This window comes from Sceloporus occidentalis, unplaced genomic scaffold (assembly GCF_023333645.1).
Source record: "Sceloporus occidentalis isolate IW3139 unplaced genomic scaffold, rSceOcc1.0.p SCAF_1, whole genome shotgun sequence".
Classification (NCBI taxonomy): domain Eukaryota; kingdom Metazoa; phylum Chordata; class Lepidosauria; order Squamata; family Phrynosomatidae; genus Sceloporus; species Sceloporus occidentalis.
The window spans coordinates 183,643,504-183,671,317 of record NW_028316981.1 but is presented as its reverse complement, the minus strand read 5'-3'; the positions used below and the strand labels follow the sequence as shown (position 1 = coordinate 183,671,317).

Below are 27,814 nucleotides of genomic sequence, written 5' to 3'. Positions count from 1 at the left end.
TTCGTGATCTATAGCATTTTTTTTATTATATCATCTGAAGAAACCTGGCTGTCACCAGAATTAAAGGCACTGTGAGGAAAGAAGGAAAGGGGAGGACGGGGTGGCAGTTCTGCAAGTACAAAACACCAGAGAAAGAAAGTCTTTGTTGCATAGTTTGTAAAATTCTGACATCAGAGGAAGCAGATGGGAACAGCTTCATTCCTCTGCAAGAATCTTAATTTTGACACACATTCAACCTTCATGGCACACACTTTGGCTTTTCTCCCCCCCCCCCAACCCCCCAACTATGAAGCCATAATAAAAAATATGTTTCTTTGTTGGGGGTTTTCATCCTAAGAAATGCATACAGTGGATGGCAGGCTCAAAAGATTGCCAAAAAAGGATTCAACAGTGAATTTTTAAAATATCTTACAAAACACAAGCAGGCAGACAGATGCACTGCAATTAAATAAACTAGCAACCTGCACAATAAAGCACAGAAGAAAACAAGCTGAACTCTCCTCTTCAAGGTCTAACCTGTAGCTTGAACCCACTGTATGCTCCCATGCTTTCGTAAGAATTTCAGAGTTGTAAGAAAATGGGTGTTACAAAGACTTGATCCTGACAGGATTTGGCATAGGCTTGTACTTGCCTAGAAATGGCTCAACGTAACTGGTTTGGCTGGAGTTGGCTTGCTGAAGGTCTATGGTCAGGATTGCAACTTGTGTCCTCTAAAGAGCAGGGGGCACAAGTCACCCTTGTTCCTATTAGCAATGTAAGCTAAAAGGAGGGCTGGCTCATAGGAGCTGGGAGTAGGTAGAGACAAAACAGCAGCCTCGAATTGCCAGATATTGGGCCCATACAGACAGGCCAAAATAAAGTTGCTTCAGGTCACTTTGGAGGTATGCTATTTAAATGACACACGCACCTTAAGAGACCAGAAGCTGTGCCAAAGCTGCGCTCCAGTCCTTAAGACTTGGAGTGTGGCTTTGGTGCAGCTTCCGGACACTTAGGACGCATGCATCATTTAAACAGCATACCTCCAAAGTCATCCAAAGCAGCTTTATTTTGGTGTGTCTGTATGGGGCCAGTCTTTTCAAAGCGTAAAGAACAAAAAGAAGCAATGAAGATATGCAGAGAGAAAACTATCAGAGATTAAAGAAACCTAAAGCTAGCTCTGCACATGCAGAATGTGACAGGGCAGGCTGTGCTAGCTCAAAATACAGGTTGGAGAACTATTTTTGTAATGCTGGCAAATATGCAGACTCTTACAAGCAAAAAGCCTTGTCATATTCAAGAGAAAGGCTCTAGTTCAAACCTGCTATGCTCACCTGCTCATTTACAAGGAGGACCACACACCATACATGACATTTTTTCCTTAAGGGAATATCTTTTCAAATGTGACAGCTCCCTGCAATCTGAACACTGCCAGTACCACCACCACCGCATTTTTCTGCACATGCAGCTCCACCTAAGAGGAACACACAAAGATGTCCCATCCTGAACCCAAAATGACATGGTCCCTATGCTTTTAAAACTGACCATGAGGTTGATATGGCGATTGCCCAAGTCAGCCATGAAGAAAACATGAGGATATTGTAAACAGTCTGCTGGGTGCTCCAACTTGACTGCCGTGTTCCTCCGTATGGCATTGTCTATGTGCTTATTTGTGTGTTGGGGGGAGGGGGTACGACCACACAGGACTATCCTTAGTGGACCAGGATGCCAACGGTTGCCCCTAGGAATAAAGAAATCCATGGGCACAGTTGCGCAAGTGCAAGGATGACAAGTGACAGTGGCTCAAGAGGCCTGCTTGGATGGATTCAAAAGCCCAAAGTAGTCCCTGCGCACAAATGAAGGAGTAGGGCCCTAAGATTTGCTTATAGCATAAAGTGGTGGGGGGAAGGAGGCAAATAATATGATTGTTATACTGCAATTCCTACCAGCCCTAGCTAGCCTTGCCAATTGTGACGAATGCTGGAAGTTGCAGTCCAACAAGATTTGAATGGTTGTATGATCCCTAGTTTTGGTGTCAAGCTTTTGCACACCCCAAGATGCTGCACCCCTTGTAAAATTCCCACAATGTTCTTGACAAGTATGTTAAGCTAGGCATTCTGGAGCACTATGGAAATTTTTATCATTTTGGGTGGCTTCCTGGACCCATGCATGGGAGAGTAAAGCAATCACCAGATCCAAGTGTATTAAGTATTGTTGCCAGCCCTATAGGATGTTTCACCAGAGAAGAGAAACAGGATGCTAGTTTGCTTCTTTCCACTAGGCAGCCATATTCCTTCTCTTGCCTAGAAAAACAGGGTGCCAACCAGGGTGAAGCATACGCAAAAGCAGCAGCAGCAAAAATAACTGCATGTGGCTGAAGAGTGGGAAGGGGAGGGAAGAGGAAAAAGACACTTGTGCAAAATGGCAAAGCTGAGAGAGAAGAGCTAGTGAGATACTACTATTAGGGCTTTGTGCACTTTGTGGAGCCAAATGACGCCCAAAGCTAGCCGATGAAGATTAAATGAAAAGCCTGTTTTACAGTTGTAGCGAATGCTCATTTCAAATACACATGAGCACACATTAGGTAGTTTGGTTGCTGGTCTGTTTCTTCACATGGAAAACACAACTGGCAGCAAGTATTTAAACAACAAAAGCACCAACAACAACCTTCATGAGTTACAAGAGGGCTCAGGGTTTGCTTGTTTGAAATCAAAAGCATCTGTGGGAAAACATTACTAGCATAACTGCATGGAGGGCAACCATCCATTCTTCATCTTCTAAATTTTAAAAAAAATATATAGTTCCTCCATTCTTTTGCTGGACTCCACCCTCAGTCACATCACACACAGTGGGGAGAAGAACAAAGACTTGTGGGATGCAACCAAGTCCAAGCTGCTGTCCTCCTCATGTGGAGAGAGAGGATGGAAAGTAGAACAGAAGCAACTTCATCGGCTGAGGCCCTCTCATTTGCACGTAAAAATATGTCTGTATTACAGCTCAGAAAAGTTCCTTGTTTGGACAACAACTTCCAGAATCTTCAGGGAGGCGGTCCCCAAAAATAGCTTTTACAGGCTCCAGTCTATATAGCCCCCTCTAGACAAGGTCTTGAGCATTTCTGACCCCCTTATACGTTTCAAGGAAAAGAAACCTTGAAGAACTGGCATAGCAGTAACTACAACAGCAGTGGACAAATAACACTGCAGCCACTCTAGAGCTTACCTTTTGGGTCACTTACGCACTACTTTGGCAAGAGACATTGGTTTAACTGGGAACACCAGTTTCTCCAACTTAAAGGATCATTTATACTCAAAGCTGAAAATGTTGACAGGGATGAAAAGTCATGTGGACAAGGCTGCTAATAAAATGGACAGGGATTTATATTTTAAGTGGCACTGTGACCATGTAAAGGTATAACATGTTATCGTAGAACAGTGGTTTTCAAAATACCTTGCTCCAAGGCCTCTTGCACCTCAAGTTTATCTGCTGAGGACGCACTGTGGATCAGAAATTGGAATCTCCTTGTGTAGTGCAGCAATTTCTGTGACATATTGTACTTTTGTTTTTATAGGTTGCCAATCAGATCTGAGCTATGGCACCCAGAGAACACACCTAGAATGAGCCCCAGATACCAGCACAGCTGTGGGAGACTGTGAACATAATACCTCTTTTTTTCTTTTAAAAAACTGAATTATTTTACCTGCCTCCTCAAGGAGGAGGTCCTTGTAAACCTCTGAGGAACACCAGGGGTTAGCAGAACACAGGTGAAAACTATGAACCTACAACAATTTTTTCTTCGCTTGCTGTATCCCTCCCCTATGTCATTTCACCCAAATGCCTCCCAAAGACAGAGGCATACCTCCAAATATGGATTTCAAGTTCAACGTTTCAGCATTACATAATCCAGCTGTTGATTTTCAGCATCACAGTCCAGCTAGGTTCTGCAGTAGTGGCAAAAAGTGGGCATCAGGGAGGGGAGGCAACAAAGGGGAGAGAGATGCAAGTGCTACATTCATGGCTTTGATTTGTGTTAAAACTTTGTGTAGTTGTTTTGGTGAAGAAAGGCCATAACTAATCCAAGTAAAGCTGCCAGGCTATATGAAGTAATGGCAATGACTGCTGCTGGGCGGTCTCCCCAAAACATCAGTGGACACAGAAGACTGGCAGTGGGGCAACACATTCTTACCAGAGGAGGAGCTTTGGAGTTGCTATCTTGGTGGATATTCAGGCACTGTGTTTACAAGAAGTCACCTCCCACATGGAAGGACAGAGTTCAGAGATGCTTGGCAATATAGTTTGACCCCTTCTGCCCTGAACCAAGACAAGAGAGTCAGAGACGATTACTAAGTGCACAGAAAATGGGTACCAGAAATGAGAACTGTCTCAGCACGGGGAAAAATTAGGGTTGCTCCTTCATTTAGTCGAGGAGATCCCTGATCCTTTTTGTGCAGCTCCTGAGGTGGAAGCCAGGATCTCTCTTATCGAACACACAGCTAAGCCATGGCAAGAGTGGGAAGGGGATGTTTCAGGATGTCGGAACCTCAAACCTGTTCCACCACTGCAGAGGTTGTTGTGTTTTCACCCAGAATTTGACAGAGTTCGCCGAGACGCTGTTGCATTTCAGGGACGCCAGCAAGTTGCTGTTCTAGGCGTTGCTTCTCCTCCCGCAGGGACAGACGGGCTGCAGGGTCTAGTTTTTCAAAACGCCAGCCTCCTTCTCCATCAAATTGGAGAAGATGGGTATGGTACTTCCTGGAGGAGGGGGAAGTAAAATGAGGAGGCCAGTAAGATGCTATTCTTGGCTGTGCTTCACTACAGTGCCTGGATCTCCTTCCTATCTCATGTTAGGCCACTGCCCCCTCATTCCTCTTGGCCCAGGCAGTGCCCTGATGTGTGGGTGGGGTTGGCATGCCCATCCATTCCTGGAGAGGGATCTTTTTTTCCACCGAGCTCTCTCTGGGGTTGTCAGGAACAAAGCGCCTCTTAGTCTCCAGAGATGAGCCTGTGATGGCCACCCCCACTGCTGCTTCCTGCTGGGGACGTGACTCCCTGCTTGGGAGAACAGCCAGGGACTAGAAGGGGTGATGGAAACAGGGAGAGAGGGTGGACGGAAAGGAAGCCTTTGTGGGCGGGGAGGAAGGTGGGCAGGCCCCAGCATTGCCAGATCCTGTACACAGCCAGCTTCCTGTCCCCTTTGTAAAGTAAACAGGAAGGAAGATTTTGGCAGGTGCTTCCTATCTCTTGTCAGAATGCTTCAGTTTGTAAAAGGCATCTTCAGGATGTATGGGATCTGGCAACTATTCTAGTAGGAAGTCCCAGGGAAATTCTTGTGTAGTCCCAGCTTCAGCCAAGAGGCACCAGGTGGGGGACCCAGTCTAGAGCAATCTCTGCTGGTCACTAAGGAAACTACAGGTACTGCCTCACAAAGAAGTTCCCTGAGCCCTTCCTTGGTGCCCTTACTGGGTGGCTGTGAGGGTGGAATGTGATGGACACTAGCAAAATAGGGGGTTAATATAGTGGCAGCCACCATGGTGGTAGGAGGAAAGAAGAGACAAACTGATATTTGTTGTTGTTAACTGTCCTTGAGAAATCCTTGAGTCATAGCGACCCTGTGGATGAAACATTTCCAAGACCCCCCATCCTACACTGCTCTGCCTACGTCTTATAGATTTATGCCTATTGTCTCCCTAATTGGCATGAGGTCTCCCTCTATTTCTACTACCCTTCACCACTGCCGTCAGAATAACCATGAACTTGTGATGGGGGATTTTTACTGGAGGAAGGAGGTACCTGTCCTTGGCATATGGTTGGGAGTGTGTGGCTTATTTCCAGAAGACTAATGGCAGCAGTCATGTGGGCAGCCTCCTGAAATATGTTCAACCAGGGCAGAGTACTGTTTAATGCCGTGATGGCGAACCTGTGGCACACATGCCAGAGAGGACATGCAAAGCCCTCTCTGAGGGCACATGGCAGAGGCCAGGAGGAGCAAGGGAGAAGGGGAGCAGAGCATGCACATGGGGGAGAAAGTGCTTCCAGGGTAGGAGGGGATGAAAGAAAGAAGCGCTTCATTTCTCCACCCATCCCACTTTGGAAAGGGGTGGAGGATCCTTTCCAGGGGGTAGAGCTGCTTGGTTCACTAGGCAGCTCTCCCTCCTGGAAAGTGTCATGGGGGTGGGGGGGGGTGGGAGCTGACGAAATTTGGTCCTCCTCCTTTTCAGGACTGGACTTCCATTTCAATCTCCTGTCCAGGAGGGATTCCAAAAGGTCCTCCATTTTGAACAGGGCTGAGAAGGATGGATTTTTTGTTTTGTTTTTGTTTTGAGGTTTTATTTGTTCTTCCATTTTTTTCCTTGCATGTTTCCCCCTTGGAAGTCCTGCCCCTGGAAGTCCCACCTCCCAAAGTCCCACCCTTGGCACTGGTTGACACCCAATGCGAGAACGCCACTGAGTTTGGGCACTTGGTCTCTAAAAGGTTCGCCATCACTGGTTTACAATGTTGGACCGAATTTTGTGTCTTAGAAGTTATTACAGGCCAATGAGAGAGAGCAGGGCTGTTTAGCATTAACATCTTTAATGTTTCAGTGAAACATTTTAAACTTCTCAAAAGCTTTGCCCTTCCCAGTGCTTCAATACTCATATCAGAATGTGAGAATTATTTCAATACATAGATTTTTTTTTTAATTGCTTGTTATATACAGTGGGACCTTAGTATCCGCTGGTTTGCCATCTGTGGATTTAAGCATCCACAGACGGCAAGCCCCCATTGTTCCCAATGGCAGCACGTACTCAGAGCCATGCCGCTATTAGGAACAACAAGGGCTTACCTGAAGTCCTGTTGTTTCTAATGGCAGCACAGCCATGTTCATGCACCATCACTGAAGACAACAGGTTCTGTCCCTAATCGCGCCGCCATAAGGGACAATGGGACTTGAAGTCCCTTGGTTTTTGGTATCCACAGGAGTGGGGTTCCGGAATAGATCTGCCATGGATCCCAAGGTCCCACTGTAGCGTCAAATTAAAATAACTTCTTACATGTCCCAGATGCATTGTTTTTAATTTCCATCTCTTTACAGTTCAGGGGTGGGAATCATAGAGACATTCAGACACTGTTGGACTGCAAGTCCCAGCATTCTTCACCACTGCCTAGGCTGACTAGGGCTACTGGGAGTTGTACTCTAACAACATGTAGAGGCCTGCACATTTATCACTCTTGCTGTAGTTGGTAAATTTTTATAGCAAAATATAGACTAAGGTCCTACATACTTTTAGTGTAGTGTAAATATACACCAGTGCAATTACACTAGACGCACAATTATGTAACTGATTGTTCATGTGTGATAACTTTGACCTCAGCTGCTGTGCAACAGCTAGTTAGCTCCTCACTGACCAAATCAAATGAAAGAGAATTGTGTGTGTGCTTGCAGAACAACTAGCTGTACTATGCACTGTATATATGCTACCTCTGAGAAAGTGCAATTATTTGTGCAGTAATTTTTTTATACTAGCATAGTGCCTCAATAGGCTTCTGGCCATATTCAACACCACTAGAGAAAATTTAGGGTTGAAACATGCTTGGTTCTTTACATTTCACTTGTTAATGGCACTAAAATACTTTTGTGGTATAGTGTGACAGCTCAATTCTAGTGTGATTTTTTTTAGTGACATTATGTTTTTATTTTTTATATTACAGATTGAGTCTCCCTTATCTGAAATACTTAGAACCAGATGTGTTTTGGATTTTTTCAGATTATATTCATATGCATAATGATTTAGGATTCTTGTGAGGGTTAAAGTGGGGAAGGAGAGAGAACCATGCATATTGCCTTCAATTCCACTGGAGGAATCCAATAATTCCAAGCAGATGGGCAGTCTCATGGTACATCACAAAGGTGATGGGATTCCATTGGTAACACTTGGCAGGGATTCCTTTGTCCTTCCCTGCCCTTTCAAAGTCCTAAAGGTAGATCCAAGGTGAAGTCAAAGGCTTTCATGGCTGGCATCCATAGTTTTTTGTGGGTTTTTCGGGCTATGTGGCTATGTTCTACAGGAATATCTTCCTGGCGTTTTGCCAGCATCTGTGGCTGGCAACTTCAGAGAATGCTTGCCTGGAAAAAGTTGGGTATATATATATATTGTGTGAGCCTGGGAATGCAGGAGTGATTTGCATGTGTATTGTTCTGTTGCTGATGGCAGGCCTCAGGCTTGGAGGCTAATGCAAAAGAGGATTATCCATCATCAACAGAGCAATACACATGCAAATCACTCCTGCATTTCCAGGCTCACTTATTATTATTATTATTATTATTATTATTATTATTACCCTGCTTTTCAGCCAAGGCTATCAAAGCGGCTTACAATTTGTTAATTAGACATTAGACATTTCCCTGCCCTCAGGCTTACAATCTAAAAAAGACAAGACACAAAAGGAGAAGGGAATGGCAGTAGGGAAGGGGAAAAGTCCAGCAGATCCGCTCTCCCTCGGAGGCCTGATGGAGCTGCCTTGCCTTTCTCTACCTCAAGATGGTGGATAGAAGGAGGGCTCAACTTATATACTCAACTTTTTCCAGGCAAGCATTCTCTGAAGATGCCAGCCACAGAAGCTGGCAAAATGTCAGGAAGTAACTCTTCTAGAACATGGCCACACAGCCCAAAAAACCCACAAAAAACTGTAGATCCAAGGGCTCCAAGGTTGACTCAGCCTTCCATCCTTTCATAGATTGGTAAAATGAGTACCCAGCTTGTTGGGGGCAATTGGCTTACAGACTGTAAACTGCTTAGAGAGTGCTGAGTTCACTAATAAGCAGTATAGAACTGTAAATGATATTGCTATCCAAGGAATGGCTGATCCCAGAAGAAGTTAGTTGAGCAAGAGAGGGAAAACAGGGACTAAGACTGTGTCCATGGCACCTATCAACAGATTCCAACTAGCCTTGAGGAGCATAGTGTTGCAGGAGAATTAGCCTTTGGGCAGACTTCAGGGACAGAAGCTGGAGGGCACTCGCTGTTGCAAAGTTACTGAAGTTCAGTGAGCTGAAGATTTAATCAATAACACTGAGAACCCCCATGTAAAGTTGGGATATTTGGTTTTTCAAAACAGAGAACAAGAGACAGTGGACTGGAAAGGAAGGTCAAAAGAAGCATAGCATGCTAGTCTCAAGTCTGTAGGGAGAACACAAGACATACCATAGTGAAGGTCGGTGGGTGATGGAGAGCAGTGCTATCCCAGCATCCTTTGCTGCCTGGAAGATCTTGCCTTCTACGTCAATGCTGACCGCACTTGTGCATTCATCCAGGAGAGCATACTTTGGCCTTGGGAAATGAGCAAAGGCTGAAATTAGAGCTCTAAAGTAGCTGTCCACTCAGCCCATTTTACACACACACCACTTCTTTTCCCCTTCTTCATTGCTTTTCCTTACCTCCTACTGTTTACCACTCCTGACCCAGTCTGCATCACTTCTACCTTTTGTCTGTGATCTTACATCTCTTCCACCCACATCATTTTTGGCTTTCCTGGTGTAATACTCACGCTTTGCTCTAGGCCTAGCTTGGGGCTTGTCCATGTGCCTGAACAGACACGCCAAAATAAAGCTGCTTTGGATCACTTTGGAGGTATGCTGTTTAAATGATACATGCATCCTAAGAGGCTGGAAGCCATGCCAAAGCCATGCTTTGGCCTCTTAAAATGTGTGTGTCATTTAAACAGAATACCTCCAAAGTGACCCGAAGCAGCTTTATTTTGGCCTGTCTGTTCGAGTCCATAGGCCCGGTACAGAGTGCCGAAAAAGGGCGGTCTGCCGGCGCCCTGGTTTGCTCCGCGAGGAAGCTGCAGCGGACAAACCACATGGCTTCTTCGCGGAGCAAAAAGAACCCGCAAAAAGCGGGTTCTTTTTGCGGCGCCATGATGCCGCAGTGTGCCAATGGCGCACCCGCGACATCATTATGGTGCCGTGACATGCGTCCATCGCGGCAAAATGACAGCGCCCATCTGTACAGGGCACCATTTTGACATACAGAAGACGTGCTAGGGTTGCGGAGCGTCTGTAAATGATGCCCCGAGGCGACCCTAGCACATCATCAAGATATGCCACGAGGCCCGTCTGTACTGGGCCTATATGATTAAACTACTACTCATTCCTGTTGTATAGGCTGCAGTGTGGCCACATGTGATTCTCAGAAGTGTGGGTAGTTTTTACTGGAGTATCTGTGGAAGTCCACAGAAATACTCAGTATCACATATGTGGCTGGCTGTTTGCTTCACATGGATTTGAATACCTGTGCACTTTTGGCAGAGGGAAAGTGAATAGATGTGAGTAGATGCAAATATGTATAGTAAAGTAAAGACAATTAACCGTTGATGTAAATATGCAAATATCTGCAGCAATTTGCACAATACATTTATGTGTAGACTAGTCTTTAATCCTGCCATCTTTCTAATGGGAGCAGACAGATGTGAAGAATAAACTGATCCCCAAAATATTTTCACCATTTCATGTGATTCATGGCTGAACTGGTGGAAGGAGGAACAAATGTACTGAAAGAGAGTGACTAAAAGAAAATTATCATACTCCATAAACAATTCACAGATGAGCTATCAGGAAGAGATACAAATGTACCAAAGAATGATAGGAAGATGATAGTTATAGTTCGCATTAGTTGTTCTACTAACCTGTGGTAGAACATGCGGGCCATCCCCATTCGCTGCTTCTCACCACCCGAAAGTACATCCTTCCAATCACTGACTGCTTCCCATCCTGGCCCACACATAAACAGAAAGACAGAATGTTTCATCGGCCACTCAATCAGGAAAATTGTCCCACCCTCCTACATTCCCTTTCTGTCCCTTCATTTCCTGATTCATATGATCAGAGAGACAAGTGGGAGGTAACTTGACATGATTATTGTTTCCAGCTGTTCTCCATGAATTCAACACTTCCACTATCCACCCCACCCCACCCATGGCACCCACCTCCCTCACGCTGCACAATGTAGTTGAGATTGACAATGTCAAGGATCCGCTCCAGATCAGCATCTGTCTTTCCCTTCCGTGCCATGTCCTGTGCTGTGTCTGGGTAGATCACCTGATCCCGCAGGGTTCCCACAGACATGTATGGCCTAGAGTTGGAAGAGCAGACAGAGAAATCATACCCAGCTTTCAAAGCATTTTCCCCACATACCTTCTCTCAGTAATGCTTCCCACGATCCTTTAAAGAAAGTCAGTCCAAGAATATGTAGTAGTAAGAATCCACAATGTTGCTCCCCACACGAGGCCTGGTTTAATAGGGAAGCTATCCCAGGGAAGAAATCGATTAGATATTCGGATTTAATTAAAATAACAGAAGGGAATATTGAGTTTAAATCTCAGGAAGAATTAAGTGATGTTGGTATCTCTTGTCATTGGTACTTGTTTAGGCAGTTAAGAGAAAGATGGAAAGCAGATAAAAATAGTATAGGTTTTCTAGGCAAATTAACAGAATGGGAAGAGATAATGGGTAAAGGGAAGAAGAAAGCAATTGCAAGATTTTATAAAATGATTCTGTGTTGGGAAAATGAGGTAGAGATTATCAGAAATAGTATGATACGGTGGGCTCAAAATGTGGGCCATAACATAGAATATAAGAAGTGGGAAAGAATTTGGAACCAAGGCTTAAGATATACTGTAAATCAAGAATTGAAAGAAAACATATACAAGATGATATATAGGTGGCATCTTTCCCCTAAAAAAATCTCTTTAATGTATAAGACAGCTGATTCTTTCTGTTGGAAATGTTTAAATGTGACTGGGTCTTACTATTACATGTGGTGGTCTTGTAAGATGGCCAAAAAATACTGGTTAAATGTGTATGAAATTGTAACTAAAGAGTTAAATATCACAATTTCTTTTCTGCCTGAAACATGTTTATTAGGTATGATGGGAAGTGATGTAGAAAGACAATATGGTAAACTTCTGTTCTATTTACTCACTTGTGCTAGAATTAACTATGCTACCTATTGGAAATCAAATCAAATACCATCTATGGATAAATGGCTAATGAAGGTTCTGATGATGGCGGAAATGGACAGAATGACATATTGGTTAAAGGAGAAAAATGAAGAATCCATAAAGAAAGACTGGAAACTCTTCTATGACTTCCTGAATAGGAGATGGAACAATAACATTTTACTTTAATTAATTTATGGCAATTCAACATAGAATGTTATGAAAGATATTGAGAAAGGGACAAATGTACTGTTTAAAAGCAGAGCCTTCTTTCTCACTTTCTTGAAAAAAGTATTGTTGATTATAGAAGGATCTATTTGTAAGGGGAAAAGGGGGAATGCAGGGAATGTTTAGTAACTTTAGGATTGACTTAATGATATGAATAGGAAAGAACCAAGATTTGCTCATAAGATCGAAAAGACGGGATATACAGTTTCTAGATTTTGAAAAATAACTACAATATTTTTTTTCTATCTGTTACATGGACAAAAATAGAAACTACATTAACTGTGTAAAGGCATAAATTCGAAAACAGAATAAGATTAAACAACATTATGATAACATTCAAAGTAGAGAGCTGATCAGTCGGAAGTGATATGATGCAGATGGAAAAGTAACTTTTTTTGGACTACAGTTCTGAGAATCCCCCAACCAGGTTGACTTTTAGCTGTGGGATTTTGGGAGTTGGATCTTCAACATTTTACATTTACAATCTGTAATTACACCACATTCCTTTGCCATCCCTGCAGATCAGCTGAATACTGACTCACTGTACCTCTGTGGAATGTAGAACATCCGATGAGGTGGTGGCTTATAGAGGATGCCATCATATGTTGGCCAGAGGCCCCCCAGAATCCGGAACAGCGAGCTTTTGCCACAGCCGTTTGGGCCTGTGATCAAGAGGTGCATGCCCTCGTCCACCTGCAAGGGGCAACAGAGAGGGTTGGAAAAGACAGGTCCCCTCTTGCCTTTATAATCAATGCCCTCCTTTTCTACCCAAGAATACACAGAAAGGAGTGTATCTCCATGACCTGCTAGCCGCTGTAGGCAGCATGCCAACTGAGGCAATGCGCCCTTTGGGGCCCTGACAGCAATGCTTGAGCAACATCAGCTCACTATCTCTCTTCCCTATCCAATCCTGCACTCCTGGTGTGTTTCCAGCTTTTTCTACGCACTCACAAAAAAGTAATGGCCAGAAAGCAGCAATCAAAGCCTTATCACAACGCCCTACACCTTTACCCCACCTACCTGACCTTGAAAGAGGCAAAGTCAGCAGGAACTCTCAGTGCCATCCCCCAGCTCTGCTGTTACACATCTCCTGTATTCTGAATAGTAGCCTATAAAATGCCAGTGAGCCCAACACCAGTATGTTCCCTGCTTGCCCCCTTTTTATCACAATGAGTCTGAAAAAGGACTCATCACAGCTCTGTACTAGAACCGCTCCCCCCCCCCCCCCAGTGTGAATGCTATGTCTCAGGATACAGGAAGAAACAATACAGAATACAGCGTGTGTAATGTGCATACACTTTGCCAACAAGATTATCAACTGACTGAGAGGGGAAAATGGTGAGGGGGAGAAATAGGCTTAATCCTGAGTATTTCACAGCAACTTTACCAGAAGAAATCTGAAGGGGAAATTAGTCAGAATGAGGTTATCAGTATTATCTTTTGTTCACTCTTGGACAGCATGTCTTGGTTAAAGACACAGCAGTAGCTTCAAAAACAGGACATCTAACCCAACAGGAGTAACCTGAACTCATGGCCTACATTTTTGAAGCAACAGATATGTGCTTTTCTGGTTAGAGGATGTAACTTCCAAGTAGCATGTGCCTCTGTACTACTTGTTTTTGGGAAAGCTTAAGTGTTGTTACTCCAGTCAAGATCCTCCTGACATCCACCCACTCCCCATCTATTGACATCCTGACTACTTACTCGGATATTGAGGCTAGCGACCACCACGTCTCCTGTGGGAGTGATGATGGGGATGTTCTCACAGATAATGCCATTATCAACATCAATCACACGTCCTGTCAGCAGAAAAGGGTGGGGTGTGTAGGATGAGAGGTAGGGATGAAAAGACCGGGCATCAAATCTACGATGAAAGTCATTGCTCCAATGCTCCATTACTTGCATGGCAATATGTGCATGTGTGTGTGCGCGCGCAAACACACACACACACATAGAGCCAGAAGGGGGCAGCACACCTCACTTTTTCTCCTTAGTGTCAACTCAGACGTCCTGTCAAACCACAATCAAAGAAGCTTAACCATGGCTTGGTATGATGTCTGAACTGATTTTGTGAAATGTGATCTGGCTGAACAAGTGTTGCCAAATGTAAGAGAAGGGCAGATTCTCATGATATTTGCCCAGGGAGTGAGGAAAGAATGCAGCTCTCCCATCAACCTAGAGGTATTTTTTAAATACATTTTTCTCTAAAATTTACAATCACACAACAGATAATGTTGACCTTGCTGAACCTTACCAGTTCTTGTGTCATCAGCCATTCTGCATTTTTTATTGGTGAAAAGGGAGGATATAAACCTAATTCTCTCTCTGTCTCTCTCATCCATACCCACCCATCCATACACACATAACCAACCAAACAACCACAGACGCAGATGCTGGATTAGAACTGCATAGTCTAGAAGCCAAGAGAACAACTGGTGACAGAGAGCAAGGAGCACATATACTGCTGACTTCCATAATAGGATGGACTTCTGGGTTGGCAATGGAAGGGACATAGCATATGAGGAAAGAGAAAGAAGGAGAAAAAGTTGCTTTGGAATAATAGGAGATGATGAGGCTGGAGATATACAGTGAAAGAAAGCGAGAGAAAGAAAGAAAGGAAAGAGACAACATTGGAAAGAAGAATAAGAGTGGACACAAAGCAGTAGAAATCAAAAGACTGAAAGGAACTTTCTGCCACAAAAATAAACTGCTACCTAGCTAGATATGGGTAAAGGAGACCATTGTCAATTAGCAAAAGTGGTTTGAGGTTCTTTTTGTGGGTTAGTTTATCCTTGTCTTATCATGGTCATCACCATGTCTATTCATCAACTGTATCCAACTGCTGTAACCAATAGTTAGAAATATTGTCTAAGCATCTGTGAGACTTGGAAGCTATTGTCAGCCTGCCTCTTCTTATATGTAATCATGCAGTACACAGTGAAGGAAGGAAAACAGTCAGAAAGTCAAGCAGATCTGGACTGATGGCCAGAAAACAGTCCTGACTTCCTAGCCATGAGGCCTGGTTCTCATCAAGGTGCTATAACCACCTCTGACCTCTATTCCTTCAGATTACAGGTGCCTATCTGACTGAAAAGCCCTCCATACCCCCTCCCCATTCCTTTACTAAGAAAATAAAATGTCAGGGGGGACACATTCTAGCTAGTCTTCTTTCTAACATGCTAGGTTTCTGAAAAACAACTATTACTAGCTCTTATTCAAAGAAAGGGGAGAGTAACAGTGAAACAAACCCATGGTTTTGAGTTCAGTCATATTGTGCAAGACTCTAACTGCAGTCTGAAGTGGTACAATCCAGAAGCAGGTTGCCCATATCACTGAGAACTAGATTCAAATTTCTAATGGGATAACCAGGACTGGGGGCCAGACTAGTCATGGTCTCAACCAATGTGGGCTAGTTAAAGGCTAGACCCAAGTTAGGAAAATGATCCTGTTTAACAGGGCAGGTATCTCTGGATTTCGATAACTAGATACTATGAATGTTGACCCAGGTCCCACTGGGTTTAAGAGGTTTTACTTCTAACTAGGTGTACAGAAGATTGCAGCCTTGGTTTGATCCTTGCAAAGTGCAGAATCTGACACGCACTGTCGGAAATGACTGGCAGGATTCATCTTGTTGTTATTGTGTGCCTCCAAGTCATTTTTGACTTATGACAAACCTAAGTCGGACCTATCAAACTTGGCACATTTTTCAGAGGGAGTTTGCCATTGCCATCTTCTGAGGCTGAGGAAGTGTGGCTTGCCAAAGGTCACCCAACTGTTTTAATGCTCCAGCAGGGAATTGAACCCTGATCTCCAGAGTCTAACTCTGATGCTCAGATCACTACACCATGCTTGTTCTACAAGACTCATCTACTAGTTATCAAGCCAACAGCAGGAGAGGCAGTGCACTTCTTCAGCCAAATTCACTTGAGAGTTGGAATGCCTTACCTTGTATCCGGAGAGGCCCTTCTACTCGCACACCGTGCTGCCTCGCTGCCCCTGTACGAAGCTGAGTCTCTTCAAGCTCTCCAGGACGTCGGAAGTTGCAGTGCTGCACGTCCTCAAACACTTGGAACATCTCATATACCCGGGCGGTATAGCCAGCCAGTTCAGTCACCTAATAGAAGAAGGAACAAGCATGACATCTTGCTGCTGAAAAGGAAATACAGAGGTTCTCTAATCTAACATTTGTCCTAGAGTGGGAGTATTTCTGTGCAGTTTTCACACATGAAATGTAATACTTAGTCCAGAACCTGAGAACTAGCAGATAATATGGAGATAGGCCAGCTACATTCTTTAAAACATTTTGCTAGTTCTTAGGCTTCTGGAAACCTGTCTGGAAACAAACAAGTTTGTGTCTGCAAAAGACTGTTAGAAGGTATCATTAGGTTTACATTCAGAACTCAAAAGCCTCAGAATTGCTGTGACTGTGCTTCCTAGTCACTGTGATGAGTTCAATTATTTTAATGGTTTTATTGTTCAACTGGTTTTTAGTTATGTTTGCCAGCTGCTGTGTAGACCACAAAAATGTAGAAATGGTGCAACAGGAACTGGACCCAGCAGTGCCCAGCAGGTAGGGTGGGATTTGCTCTGACTCCACACCACTTTGTAGTTGCCCATTCCTCCTACAGATCTATATGCAGATATGAATATACGGATATGAGAAGCTGCCTTATAGCAAGTACGCCTGTAAACCCCTTAGCCCAGCACTGTGAGCTCTAACTGGCTGCAGCTACCAAGGTTCTCAACTCTCAGTCTTTCTGATCATCTCAGCCTTTTAGCTGGGATTCTGAGAATGAACCTGCATGCAGTGCATCTGGTTCACCACTGAATCATCACCCTTCCCCCAAAATGAGGCTTCGGCAAGTTTCCAAAGGGAGCTTCAAAGGCAGAAGAGTTCAAAAGCAGAGCTTCCCACCAGGAACCACCTGTGCCAATCCAGGCCCTCCATACATGCTGGACCTCCATTATCTCCAGCCAGTAGCCAGGTTGGCTGGCAAAGCTTGGAGTTGCACTCCAATGCATCTAGAGGATGCCAGCATAGCATAAAATAAAAAGCTTCTATGGGCAGTTACAGACTTACATGTTGCTATGACGCACAGATGGCATCATTTGGGGACTATTATTAGTCTTGTTATTGCTGTGTGTCTTCAAGTCATTTCTGATTTATGATGATCATAGATAACCTAACATGAGGCTTTCTTGGCAGAGATTTTTTCAGAGGAGATTTGCCATTGCCTTTCTCTGAAGCTCAGAGAATGTGCCCTGCCCACAATCAACCAATGGGTTTCCATGGCTAAGTGGGGTCAAATCTGGTCTCTCAGTGTCCTAGTGTCCTATTAGTTTAGGCACTTCAAAACACATACAAAGAAAGTTCAGTTTTGTTTTACTGGATTCCAGGATGTTTTGCTTCCATACTGACTAAGACTGAGACCTTGATCTACCTTTGTGTAAGCCATGTTCTTCAGAGCGATGCCTAAGTTCCACTTAAAAACATTTCTCAGGGGGAAAATAATGTTGTCACTCATTCCCTTCTTCTGAGAAACAGAATGATTCCCCTCCGTCAGCCCAAGTGGTAACTTAGTTGCATTATACCTCCCTTCACCATCAACCAGAACAGCCACTGGTTGTGCTGGCAGGAGAGGATGGGAGCTGTTGTCCAGTATATTTGGAGGGTGCCAGACTTGGGGAAGGCTGGCCTAGTTGCATTTGTACCTCTTTGTAAGAAGAGATGACCCTTTCTGTTGCATCTGCTGCTGCAGTAAGCAGACTCCGGGCGGTGGTGAAGGCTTCAGTCCTCAAGCTCACCAGCTCTTGCTCCTCCATTTCCAGAGCTGCCTGCTTCACTGCCTCCGTGTCTGGTATGGAACAAAAGTTGTGAGAGAGAAGGAGATGCAGTAAGATCAGCAACCACTGTCTGGCAGCACCACTCTCTACACTTTTAACTGTACCTCTGATTTCAAGATGTGAGCCCCACTGGAAAACTCATCCTATGACCTGGAATTCCTCCTTTTGAATATCTCATGGCTGATAAACCTGTCTCACTATTGATCATGACTGTCGAACATTCCTTAAACCTGTTGCAGAGTGCATGGCAACCATATACAATACCAGGGCAGGAATGCTTCAGGGATGGGTGGCAGAAGAGGGGAACCAGGTTTTTGAAGTCCCAGTCAAACCAAAGCCCATTTTTTTGCCCTGTGACCTTCCTTCAGGGAGACTATCTCTCCCATATTAGCAACCAGACTTTAACAGGGGCTGTTGTTCAAAGTGAAGAAGGACCTTGATTCTGTCCAGTGACTCAATCCTGGACAGATAAAAGCATAAGCAAAGGACCTGCAAACCCACTCCATCCAACATCCCCTGCATGGTCCCTGCAAAGCTTTTTCTCCCATAGGCACTTTAGCAAACAACAAAAGGCAAAGAACTTCTGATGCCCTTGCACCCTTCTAAATAGCAACAGAGGCCAGTCATATTTCTTCAGGAGTTGCCACACTAGATTGTGGAGCAATGTAAGATACCATAAAGCTCAGTGAAATGGGACAAGCATACATGTATTCTCTCACCTTCCAAACTCCAACTTTCAGTTGCAGCTGTGCCCTCCCAATGAGGCTATATGTCCAGCAACAAGAACAGAGGTGCCCTCCCAATGTGGCTATGCATTCAACAAGAACAAATGCATGCATGCACACACGCATGCACGCACAAGCTCCAGCAGTGAAGCAATAGCCATGTTGGGAGGGTACAGCTGGAAGCTGGGGTATGAAAGGTGAGAGAGGACCAGGATTTTAATTTTGTTTGCTAGAGCTTTACAGTGCCTTGTCCTTCTCTATTATGGATTAAAGTTACAGAGGCCATGTCCCAGATCCAATCTGACAACCATATTTATTTCCTCAAATCTGTTTGCCTGAGATACATAAGGGGCAAAGTCTGACAGAGCCCCTGTTGTGCTTTACACAGCTTGGAGTAATGGTGAAAGGAGACAATTTAAAATGCTCTTTAACAATATTAAGAAAACAACTGTGGCTACATTTGCACTGTAGAAATAGTGCAGTTTGACACTGTTTTAAGTGTCATGGCCCAATACTATGGAATTCTGGAATTTGTAGTTTTGTGAGATTTTTAGCCTTCTCTGTCAGATAGCTTTGGTGCACAACAAACTACAAATCCCAAAATTCCATAGGATGGAGCCACGGCAGTTAAAGCTGTGTCAAACTGTGTTATTTCTGCAGTGGAGATCCAGCCTAAGATATTTTAAATGGTGGCAGGGTAATGTAATATTTAGGGTTACCAGGTGAAACAAGTGACAGGGCTCCTTTTATGGCTTTGCAGAAGAGGGCATACCAGTGAGTGGAGGTTGTGAAACAAACAACACCTTGTGAAATGTCATCTTTTATACAACTATTAAAGGGGCCTGTCCAGGTTTGAACCTGGAATCCCGATTAATATTAGATGCCATGACTGGGACCAGGCAAGAAATCCCTGTGGGCTATAATGGCCTGGGTTTTCTATGACCTCTCCTTACTTTTGCAGGGCATACTGCAGAGATTAAAAGTAACAAAGGCCCTCTTCAGACTTAAAAAAGCCCATACAAAACAGAAAATGAGGGCAGAGAAAGCTTAGAAACCCACAGTACCAAGCAAACAACCAAGCACCAAATAAGTCTTTCCCAATCAAGATTCTTTTATTTATTTGTTTATTTATTGGATTTATATTGTGCCTTTCTTATGAGATGGGATTCAAGGCAAATGGTTGCTACTGCAGCTCCCACTGTCCCTGACCACTGGCTATATTTGTTGGGGCTGATGGGAGTTGTAGTTCAGCACACCAGGATTTCAAAGATCTTATCTAGAGAAAGCTGCACTAAGGCTTGGAGAGAGCAGTTGTTCAAAAAGCTTGGCACTGAATCAGGAAAAATCTCTGGACATCCAGTTTAAAACTCAAGAGAAGGAATCTGATGATCCACTAGTTTTGCTCCCGTCAGTCATTTTCAGAATTTAGAAAAGTAACATCAGACTACAATCTCAAAAATGCCCTAGCCAGCATAATGAACGCTCCCCCCTGGGAACTGTGGTCCAAAAAAGTATTATTTCCAAGTTTGGATAATTTTATTAGGAACCTTTTCATACAACACCATCATAGCATTATGATGAATGCTGCCACGGCTGCATTCTATTGAAGCCTTGGATTTGTAGTTTGGCCAGAGGCACTAAAGCTCTGACTGCTGATTTTAAATGTCCTTCACTAAACTTTAAATCCCAGTATTCCATAGAATGTTGCCATGGCAGTTAAAGTGGAATCCTAGTGCTATAACTGTGTAGAGTGAAAGGGCGCTATGAGTCTGGGCCTATACAGACCGGCACTTTGTGCCAGCTGTGGATGGAGTTAAGGCGCAGCATCCTCACACTAGACGCCCTAACTCTGCCCCTGGAGTGCCATTTTGGCACGTGCTGGTCTACACTATGTGTGCCATCATTATTCATCTCTGGTGCTGAGTCTACATGATGCAGTGCCAAAGGAACATCATAAAGCAGCTCAGTGGCAGCTATGGTGCCCCTCGGAGTGTGCAAAAAAGAGCTGCTTTTTGTGGCTCCCTTTTGCTGTCTCCAGAAGTCAGACCAGGGTCGTGGAGTGAGGTTGCCATGGCTCCAATCTGGCCAGTAAAGGGTGCAGCTGCAGACCGCCCCTTTGGGGCGAACTGTATAGCCCCTCTGAGCCATGGTGGAGAGGGGTGGAATGGCCTCCACACTGGCATGTCAGGACAAAGGAACCTAACTTCCCTGTTTCCCTGATAAACTTTTATTATTCAGTAACAGATTATTAGTATCATTTAGGAACTATGAGAGTAGTTAAGGTGTTAACACCTTACACGTTAGACCAATTATCTTACCATACTTCATACAGATATTTTACATGTGGAACAAGTAGGTAGACTGGTCAGCCAAGAAATCATGATTAACTGGGAAAGTTGCCGTTATATCATAAACATCCTATCCTATATGCAATCTCCTTGCACAAACATTGCAGTGCACGCTTTGCTGAGGAAGATCCCCACGATCCCACCATTTGTAATGGCACCAAACAGAGGCCTGAGAAGTCAAAACTAGAATGTCTACTGCCTGAAACAGGGAAACGGAACGTGTGGCCCCTTCCGGATACTGTTGGACTGTGCATTCTACTGTCCCTCATCACTGATTATACTGGTAAGAGCTGATGGGACTTGCGGTCCCAGAGTATCAGGACAGCAACACATTTTCTGCCCCAGTCTAAATTAAGGAGGCAGATCCAGAGATCCTTCTTCTAGCTCCAATCGCTTTCCAAAAGCACCTCTTGTATGCAAGGACACAGGTTGTACTTAAGGACACAGTTTTGTGTGTGCACACATACTCCAAGAACTAGCATCAAGGATAATGAATGAATGGCCGTGGACCTTTAAAGTGAGAATGAGAGGTTTGGGAACACTAGTCTCTACTGTGCAACAAGAACAGCTTCTGCACTTGGAAAAGCAGTAGACAGGCAGGAGGCATGCTTAACCCTTCCCTTACCTGCTGTTTTTACCTGGTAATTCCCTCCACTCACTTGTCGAATTAGGGCTCTAGATATGCTTTCAATATGCTTCTTGGCAACACAGCTGGAATGGGGAAAATTGCAAGAGAAAAACAGATGGGGAAAGGTTAAGTTCCCGCATGCCACACCTTCAAATAGCACCTTCCTTCTGTCATTTCCAAGGTATTTGATGGAGACGTGGATTTTGATTCCGGTCTCCACCAAATCTTGCATGCAACCAATGATGACATTCCAAAACCTCACTGCTCAGGCTGACAGACTCCTCTTCCTCAAAGATGCTCAGCAGTAAAGAACAACAACAACAACAAAGCTGGTGGATGTAGCTGTATGTCCCATCTTTACAGTTTTCTTCCCCATCTTCAACCACTGCATTCAATGGTGTTATATGAGGGCACAGAGCCAATGAGAAGCTGTGACAATGCCAACCTTCCTGGACTACTACCCTGGATAAGTGGCTAAGCAATCTGACACTTAGCATGTCTCCTGTAAACTTGACAAAAATGTTAATGATTCTGTATTGACAAACGACCCAGATATTTTCGATACCATTTCAATCACAGACAAAAGATGATGTTGAGGAAATTGTTCCCATTTTGGATCTGCGGTCATCTGCTGCAGCAAAAACAAGCATACTGGGGGCCCCTAAAGACTGAGCAATTTCAGTTGGCAGAAACTTTCATGGACTTTATTATTGGGCAACAGTCCACGAAAGCAGTCCGTGAAATCTTCTTCCAAATAAATCCTGGAAGTCTTTAAAGGTGCTGAAAGACTATTAATGATGCTCCTGCTATCCAGGTTGAGCTTAAGGGCAGTGCCCTGTTTGCTTCTTCCTGATTATAGTAATGCATTACTCACCTGTCTCAGAGTAGCCAGTAGCAGTTATAATTGGCACAGCCACCATGACCAACCCGGCAGCACTCCACACATACTTCATGAGGAACTGTTCCAGCATGACATACCAGAGTCTCTCCAAGAGCAATACATTAATCTGGGAGGCCAGCTCACGATAGCAGTGCCGTAGGAGGGACAATTCCACCTGGAGGGGAGCAGCAGAAAGAGATGTTCTGGTAAAGCTTTACTGCAGTTAAGACTTGAGGAATATTCAGGGGCTCTAATTTTAAGACAGCAGGAACACCAGCTCTTCCATTCCAGTTCTTAGTTTAAGTGCAAAGCATCCTCCCCTAAACTGGTGGCGTCCATAAACTTTGGACTTTCAACAGCCTTAGCCAGTATGGCTGGTAATTAAAAATGTTGGGAATTATAGCCCAAAATATCTGGAAGGCACCACACCGGAGCAGATTGATACGAAGACTAATGAGAGCCAGCATGATATAGTGTTTACACTTAGTAAGGCTCACTCAGATGTATGTTTAGGACTGGAGCCTAAGAAACTATTCCAGCCCTTTTCAATCCAGAACTTTCCCGATGGGATGGACAACAGGTCCTACCTCCGTGAACAACTGGCTGGAGATGTTGGGAGCTGTAGTCCACCACATCTAAAGAACACCAGGTAGAGGAAGTGGCTCTAGGACTCCCCAAAACATCAACAACAGGAACCTAGTTCACTGACCTGTATTCATCAAAGGTGTAGCAAAAAAGGAAATGTTTTTAACTTTCTGTTTTGTCTAGTTTTGAACTAAGGAGGGAAAGTCTGCCATGAGGACGTATTGCTGGAATTTACATGAACTTTCATTAAGAAACGGGACGATCATAATTAAGGCACCCCAGTGCCAATGACATCCTTCATTAGCATTAAACTACTGTAATTACCTGGGAGACTTTTATTGTTCAGGAGTGGGATGAAGCAATATTCCTATTTGTATACATAGAGAGCTTTAAAAGCTAGCAACACGATGCAAAACGATGACATTTTTTAAATTTAATATTGGAAGTTCAGCCTGTGGAGTCATTCTCTTTAGTCAGCCTGTGGAGTCATTCTCTTTAGTACTGTTCTTGCCTCTTAGCATTTGAAATGATGTCTTTCTCTATAGCTGCATAGCACTAGCCTCATTGGCCTATTAAATCCACAAAACAGTGCTACCTTTATTGGCCAACCAAAATGCACAAAATACATGTTGCAAGCTTTCACAGCTCCTTGTTATATGGCCAACACAGCTACCCAAGATATGTTTATTGGCCTGTTAGGTTGTCTTAAACCTGACCACAAAAATTCCAATAATTCAGTCTGCATGGGATATTTGGCCGCACATCCTGTGCTAAGGTCATACTCAAGATTGAGATTAGGTCAATGAGTCCCCAGAGCTTCGGAAAGTTACTTTGTGCACCCAACAACTCTTTCCCCTGCTGTGCTTGACTTAGCCACTTCTTTCTTAAGGCTGACGGATCTGTCATCATACTTAAAAGAGATAAACCAGTGCTATTAAAGGAGGCCTGTAATGTAGAAGCATGGTGCTCCTTCTTTCAAGATCTTGAGAAAGGTACTTTTTGGAACTACATCTTCCAGAATCATCCAGAGAGCATAGCCAAGCCATTGGTCAACATTTCCCATGGATCAGCACTTTCCATTGAGTGCATCCACCAACAGAGTTTGACCTACATGTGTGTGCATGTGTGGGGAGGATGCTCTATTATGTTTGTGGCTTTCACACATGGGCACATTTAGACTTGACTCTGGCTCTGGCCTGTAATTGATGATATGATGTGTGTGGTGTTTTTTTTTAATTTAAATTACTTTAATTTAAATTTGCATTGTTGATATGGTGTTTGGTTATTTTTAAAATTCAAATTACTTTAATTAATTTAAATCACTTTACTTTGTAAGGGCTAACTGACGAGACTTCCTGACAGTAAGAGCTATCTGACAGTGGAAAACACACTCCCTTGAAGTGTGGTGGAGATGCCTTCTTTGGAAGTTTTAAAACAGAGGCTGGATGGCCATCTGCTGGGGTATTCCTGCATGGCAAGAGGTTGGACTGGGTGGCCCTTGAAGTCTCTTCCAACTCTATGATTTTATACGGGGGGAAAAAGACTTACAAGTTGTGAGTTTTTATTCTCTTTCTATCTTAGGGATTTCTTTCCTGACCTGGCCTCAGTCTGCTGTGCGAGGCTGGCGTAGGGATCACCTTAAATTAAAGATGAACTGAGGGATATGCTGCTGTGAAGGTAAAACTGGAGGCACTTCATGAATGCACCAAAACCCTCTCTAGGAAAGTTCTGAACATTCGGATGTGTCGTGAATATCAGGGCTAACACCATGCAACCTGTTGCTACATAACACATGTTCTCATGACTAATAACTGGTCATGGGATATATTGTCTAGCCCTTATTTTGAACAGCAGCTGTTGCATTCAATTCTTTCAGTATTGTACAAAGGATCTGGGCATGAGTGTTTGTCCAATTTTCTGCACATGTCTCGCTTGTAAGAATAAGCCAAAAACAAAAGACCATAACCTTTACAAAGAGAGGGGAAAGAAAGAGAAAGGAAGTGAGGAAGAGGTGGGGGGAGCAGGGAAAGAAGTGTTATGTACTTGAATGTGACCTAAAATTACACCCGGCTTTGGCAGCTTGCCAGAGATGGAAGAGCCTCCGGCCTTGAACTATGCCTGATGCAGCTGGATTTGAAATGGAGGGAGGGTAAAAGTATATCTGACCAAAATGGCTGTTAATATGAGGACAACCTTGTTGATAAAAAAGCAACCTTTCTCCTTTTGTCCTTCAGAAACAGTGAGAGAAGGAACACAGGCATCCTAGTTCTCTGTTTGCATCTGTTGCTGGAGTCTACCGCCTTTCTAGATCTGAAGTCACCCACACAGACCTTACCGCCCTTCCATCTACTCTGCTCTCTGGGAATGCAAAAATCTTTTTCCAGTGCCACCTTGGTGCCAAAACAGAAAGGGCCCCGGGGGCTGTTTTGACAGCACAAGCAGGAATGAGGCATGAGCAACAGAAACCAAAGAAGGTTTCTAAAGGGAAACAGGAAGGGTGGCGGAGATCACCGAACACGGACACATCCCAAACTCGGTCAGGACCTTAGCCTTGCCTGGGACAAATTCAAAGCAGAACCATATATACAAAGAAAGGGAAGTAAACAAGGGGTGCCGGCATGTTGTTTCTTTGCAGAGCCAGCTTAGGCAGGATTTTTGAGAGGTCAGCTGCCTTCATTTCACTGCTGAGTTTTAGGAAAATGGGGAAAAGGCCATCTTAGTGTGGGGGGGATTACCCAATTTTATGGGAAAGGGGAAATTACACAATTACCCCTTCTGAATTTTTCCATATTGCAATTCCCTTCCAAAGTCTCCTCTGTTCCTCCATTAGCCTGTCACCAGTTAAACTTGCCTCCCCCCCCCCCGAGAGACCCTTGGCATCCTGTTCCCACCCAACTTTACCTTGTGCCCCCCATAGAAGGCAATCTCTTCAGAGTTGGCCACCACCCGGGAATGCATGTAGCGCAGTTCTCCTTTCCGACGGGCCTCCTCGGCCACCAGTTGGCCAAACTTTGGTGAACAGGCCCGCAGCACCTTGGCAGTGATGCCAACCACCAGCCCGGCGATGACCGAGGGCCAGACGGTGTCAGCCCCCTTCGATCTGGCCGAGCTGACCAGGGTATAGGAAGTCACTATGAGGTCAAGGACCGGTTTAGTCACATTGGAGTAGAGATGGGCCACTGAGTTAGCGAAGGCCACCAGATCTTCCGTGAGAGACTGGTCTGGGTTGCGCAGGCGCCCATCCATGTTGCTGACCCGGTAGTAGGTCTGGCCCTCGAAGTACAGCTGATAGGCATGGCTCACCAAGCGTCCACGGAAGGCCAGGCTCAGTTGCCCCTCCAGGTAGCGGATGGCACTGTTGACAAAGGTGGCCGGAAGGGCAATGAAAAGCCACTGGAGAAGTTGCCACGTAAAGTCGCGCGGGTTCTTGCGGACAATGCAACGGGCCAAGCGCCCATCCAACTGGGCCACGTAAACCGAGAGGAAGGTGCGGCTGGCAAGGGCGGCCGAGTGCAAGGCCAGGAGCCCTGTTTGCCGACACAGAGGCCCTGGGAACAACAAACGCAGGAGGCGCAAGAGGCGCAGGAAGAACACCCTGTTTACCCCTGGGGGTGATGCCAATGCCGCAGCCTCCACCGGTGTCTTCCACTTGGCTGGTGGCTCACTAGGATTCCCTGTGTTCCCTGTGGAGCTTGGGTTTGGGTTCTGCGGAAGGTCAGAGGTGGCCCACTGTCGCCTCAGGACCGGGTACAACTTCTTGGCACCGTAGGCGGCCACCAAGAGTGCCACCGCTGCTCTTTTCGGTGTCACCCCTTGGGCCAGCCGTGTTGCCACTTTGGTTGTGGCTAGTGGCATAATGCCACTAGGGTGGGGCCACTGCCCCTTGTTGCTGACTGCCTCTTCTCCCTCCTTTTTTCTTCCTCTTCCTCCTCCTCCTCCTCCTCCTCCTCCTCCTCCTCCAGCTCCAGTCACTAGAGTGCTCTGCCTAGCTGTGGCAGCACTGACTTGCCAGCCAGAGTTCGCTCTCTCATCCCAGAATGACCCACCCTCCCACTGACACTGTGGGAGGGACTGGGAAGAAAGGGCCAGCCTTCACTCAGACCATAGAGAGCCTCAGGCTACACCATAGAGAGGAGGACGCAGCGGAGGGAGGGACTGCCATGCCCACAGGCCGCCACTGGGGGGCGCGCGGAAGGAGCTCCAGCAGAGGAAGGAAAGGAAGATTCATTGCAGCAGCAGCAGCAGCAGAAGAAGAAGAAGCAGAAGTGGAGCCAGACATCTCTCCTCTATCTATCTATATAACATAACTGCAAAGGAGAGCACGGCAACATAAAACTGTAGGACATTCAAGAAAAATGGAGGACATGAACAATGTCCGCACCAAAAAAAAGCTAGAAACACTCACATAAATTCATTTCATATAATATATATCCAGCTAATTACAGGTATACTGTATTTTATGATGCACTCAGCGGAATTATTTTTAATGAACTTATCTTGATTAAAGTGCCCTGTTGGCTTGCAATATACATCTAGCACTCTGAGACTGAAATGCTTAAAATCGTACTTTCCTAGCCACAAACCCTTGACTGAATCTGCATTCAAATACCCCTTTCATTTGCCCAT

The 27,814-nt window shown here is 44.7% G+C and overlaps 1 protein-coding gene across 2 annotated transcripts; it reads right to left on the bottom strand.

Moving 5' to 3' along the window:
* On the bottom strand, positions 1–27,269 carry LOC149323003 (ATP-binding cassette sub-family D member 1-like). 2 transcript variants are annotated; one of them, XM_089486036.1, is made up of 10 exons: positions 26,090–27,267; positions 22,598–22,778; positions 17,891–18,033; positions 16,124–16,292; positions 13,883–13,977; positions 12,726–12,871; positions 10,940–11,085; positions 10,640–10,724; positions 9,157–9,282; positions 1–4,725 (listed from the first exon to the last, which is right to left on the bottom strand). In XM_089486036.1, exons 1-10 carry the CDS (start codon positions 27,041–27,043, stop codon positions 4,515–4,517), a joined length of 2,256 nt encoding a protein of 751 aa, XP_089342162.1. In that variant the 5' UTR covers positions 27,044–27,267; the 3' UTR covers positions 1–4,514. The 2 variants fall into 2 exon arrangements, with proteins under 2 accessions (XP_089342162.1, XP_089342168.1); XM_089486042.1 differs by lacking the exons at positions 1–4,725; positions 9,157–9,282; positions 10,640–10,724; ... (1 more) ...; positions 12,726–12,871; positions 13,883–13,977 and adding an exon at positions 13,989–14,753 and having other exon boundaries at positions 26,090–27,269.
* Positions 27,270–27,814: the final 545 nt, after the last annotated feature.

Coding starts and splice junctions, on each gene's coding strand:
- LOC149323003 (XM_089486036.1), bottom strand. CDS start 27,043: ATGCCACTAGCCACAACCAAAGTGGCAACACGGCTGGCCCAAGGGGTG. Junction 22,779..26,089: donor CCTTCTATGGGGGGCACAAG/GTAAAGTTGGGT, acceptor GCTCCCCTCCAG/GTGGAATTGTCCCTCCTACG. Junction 11,086..12,725: donor ATGTTCTACATTCCACAGAG/GTACAGTGAGTC, acceptor TTCCAACTCTAG/GCCATACATGTCTGTGGGAA.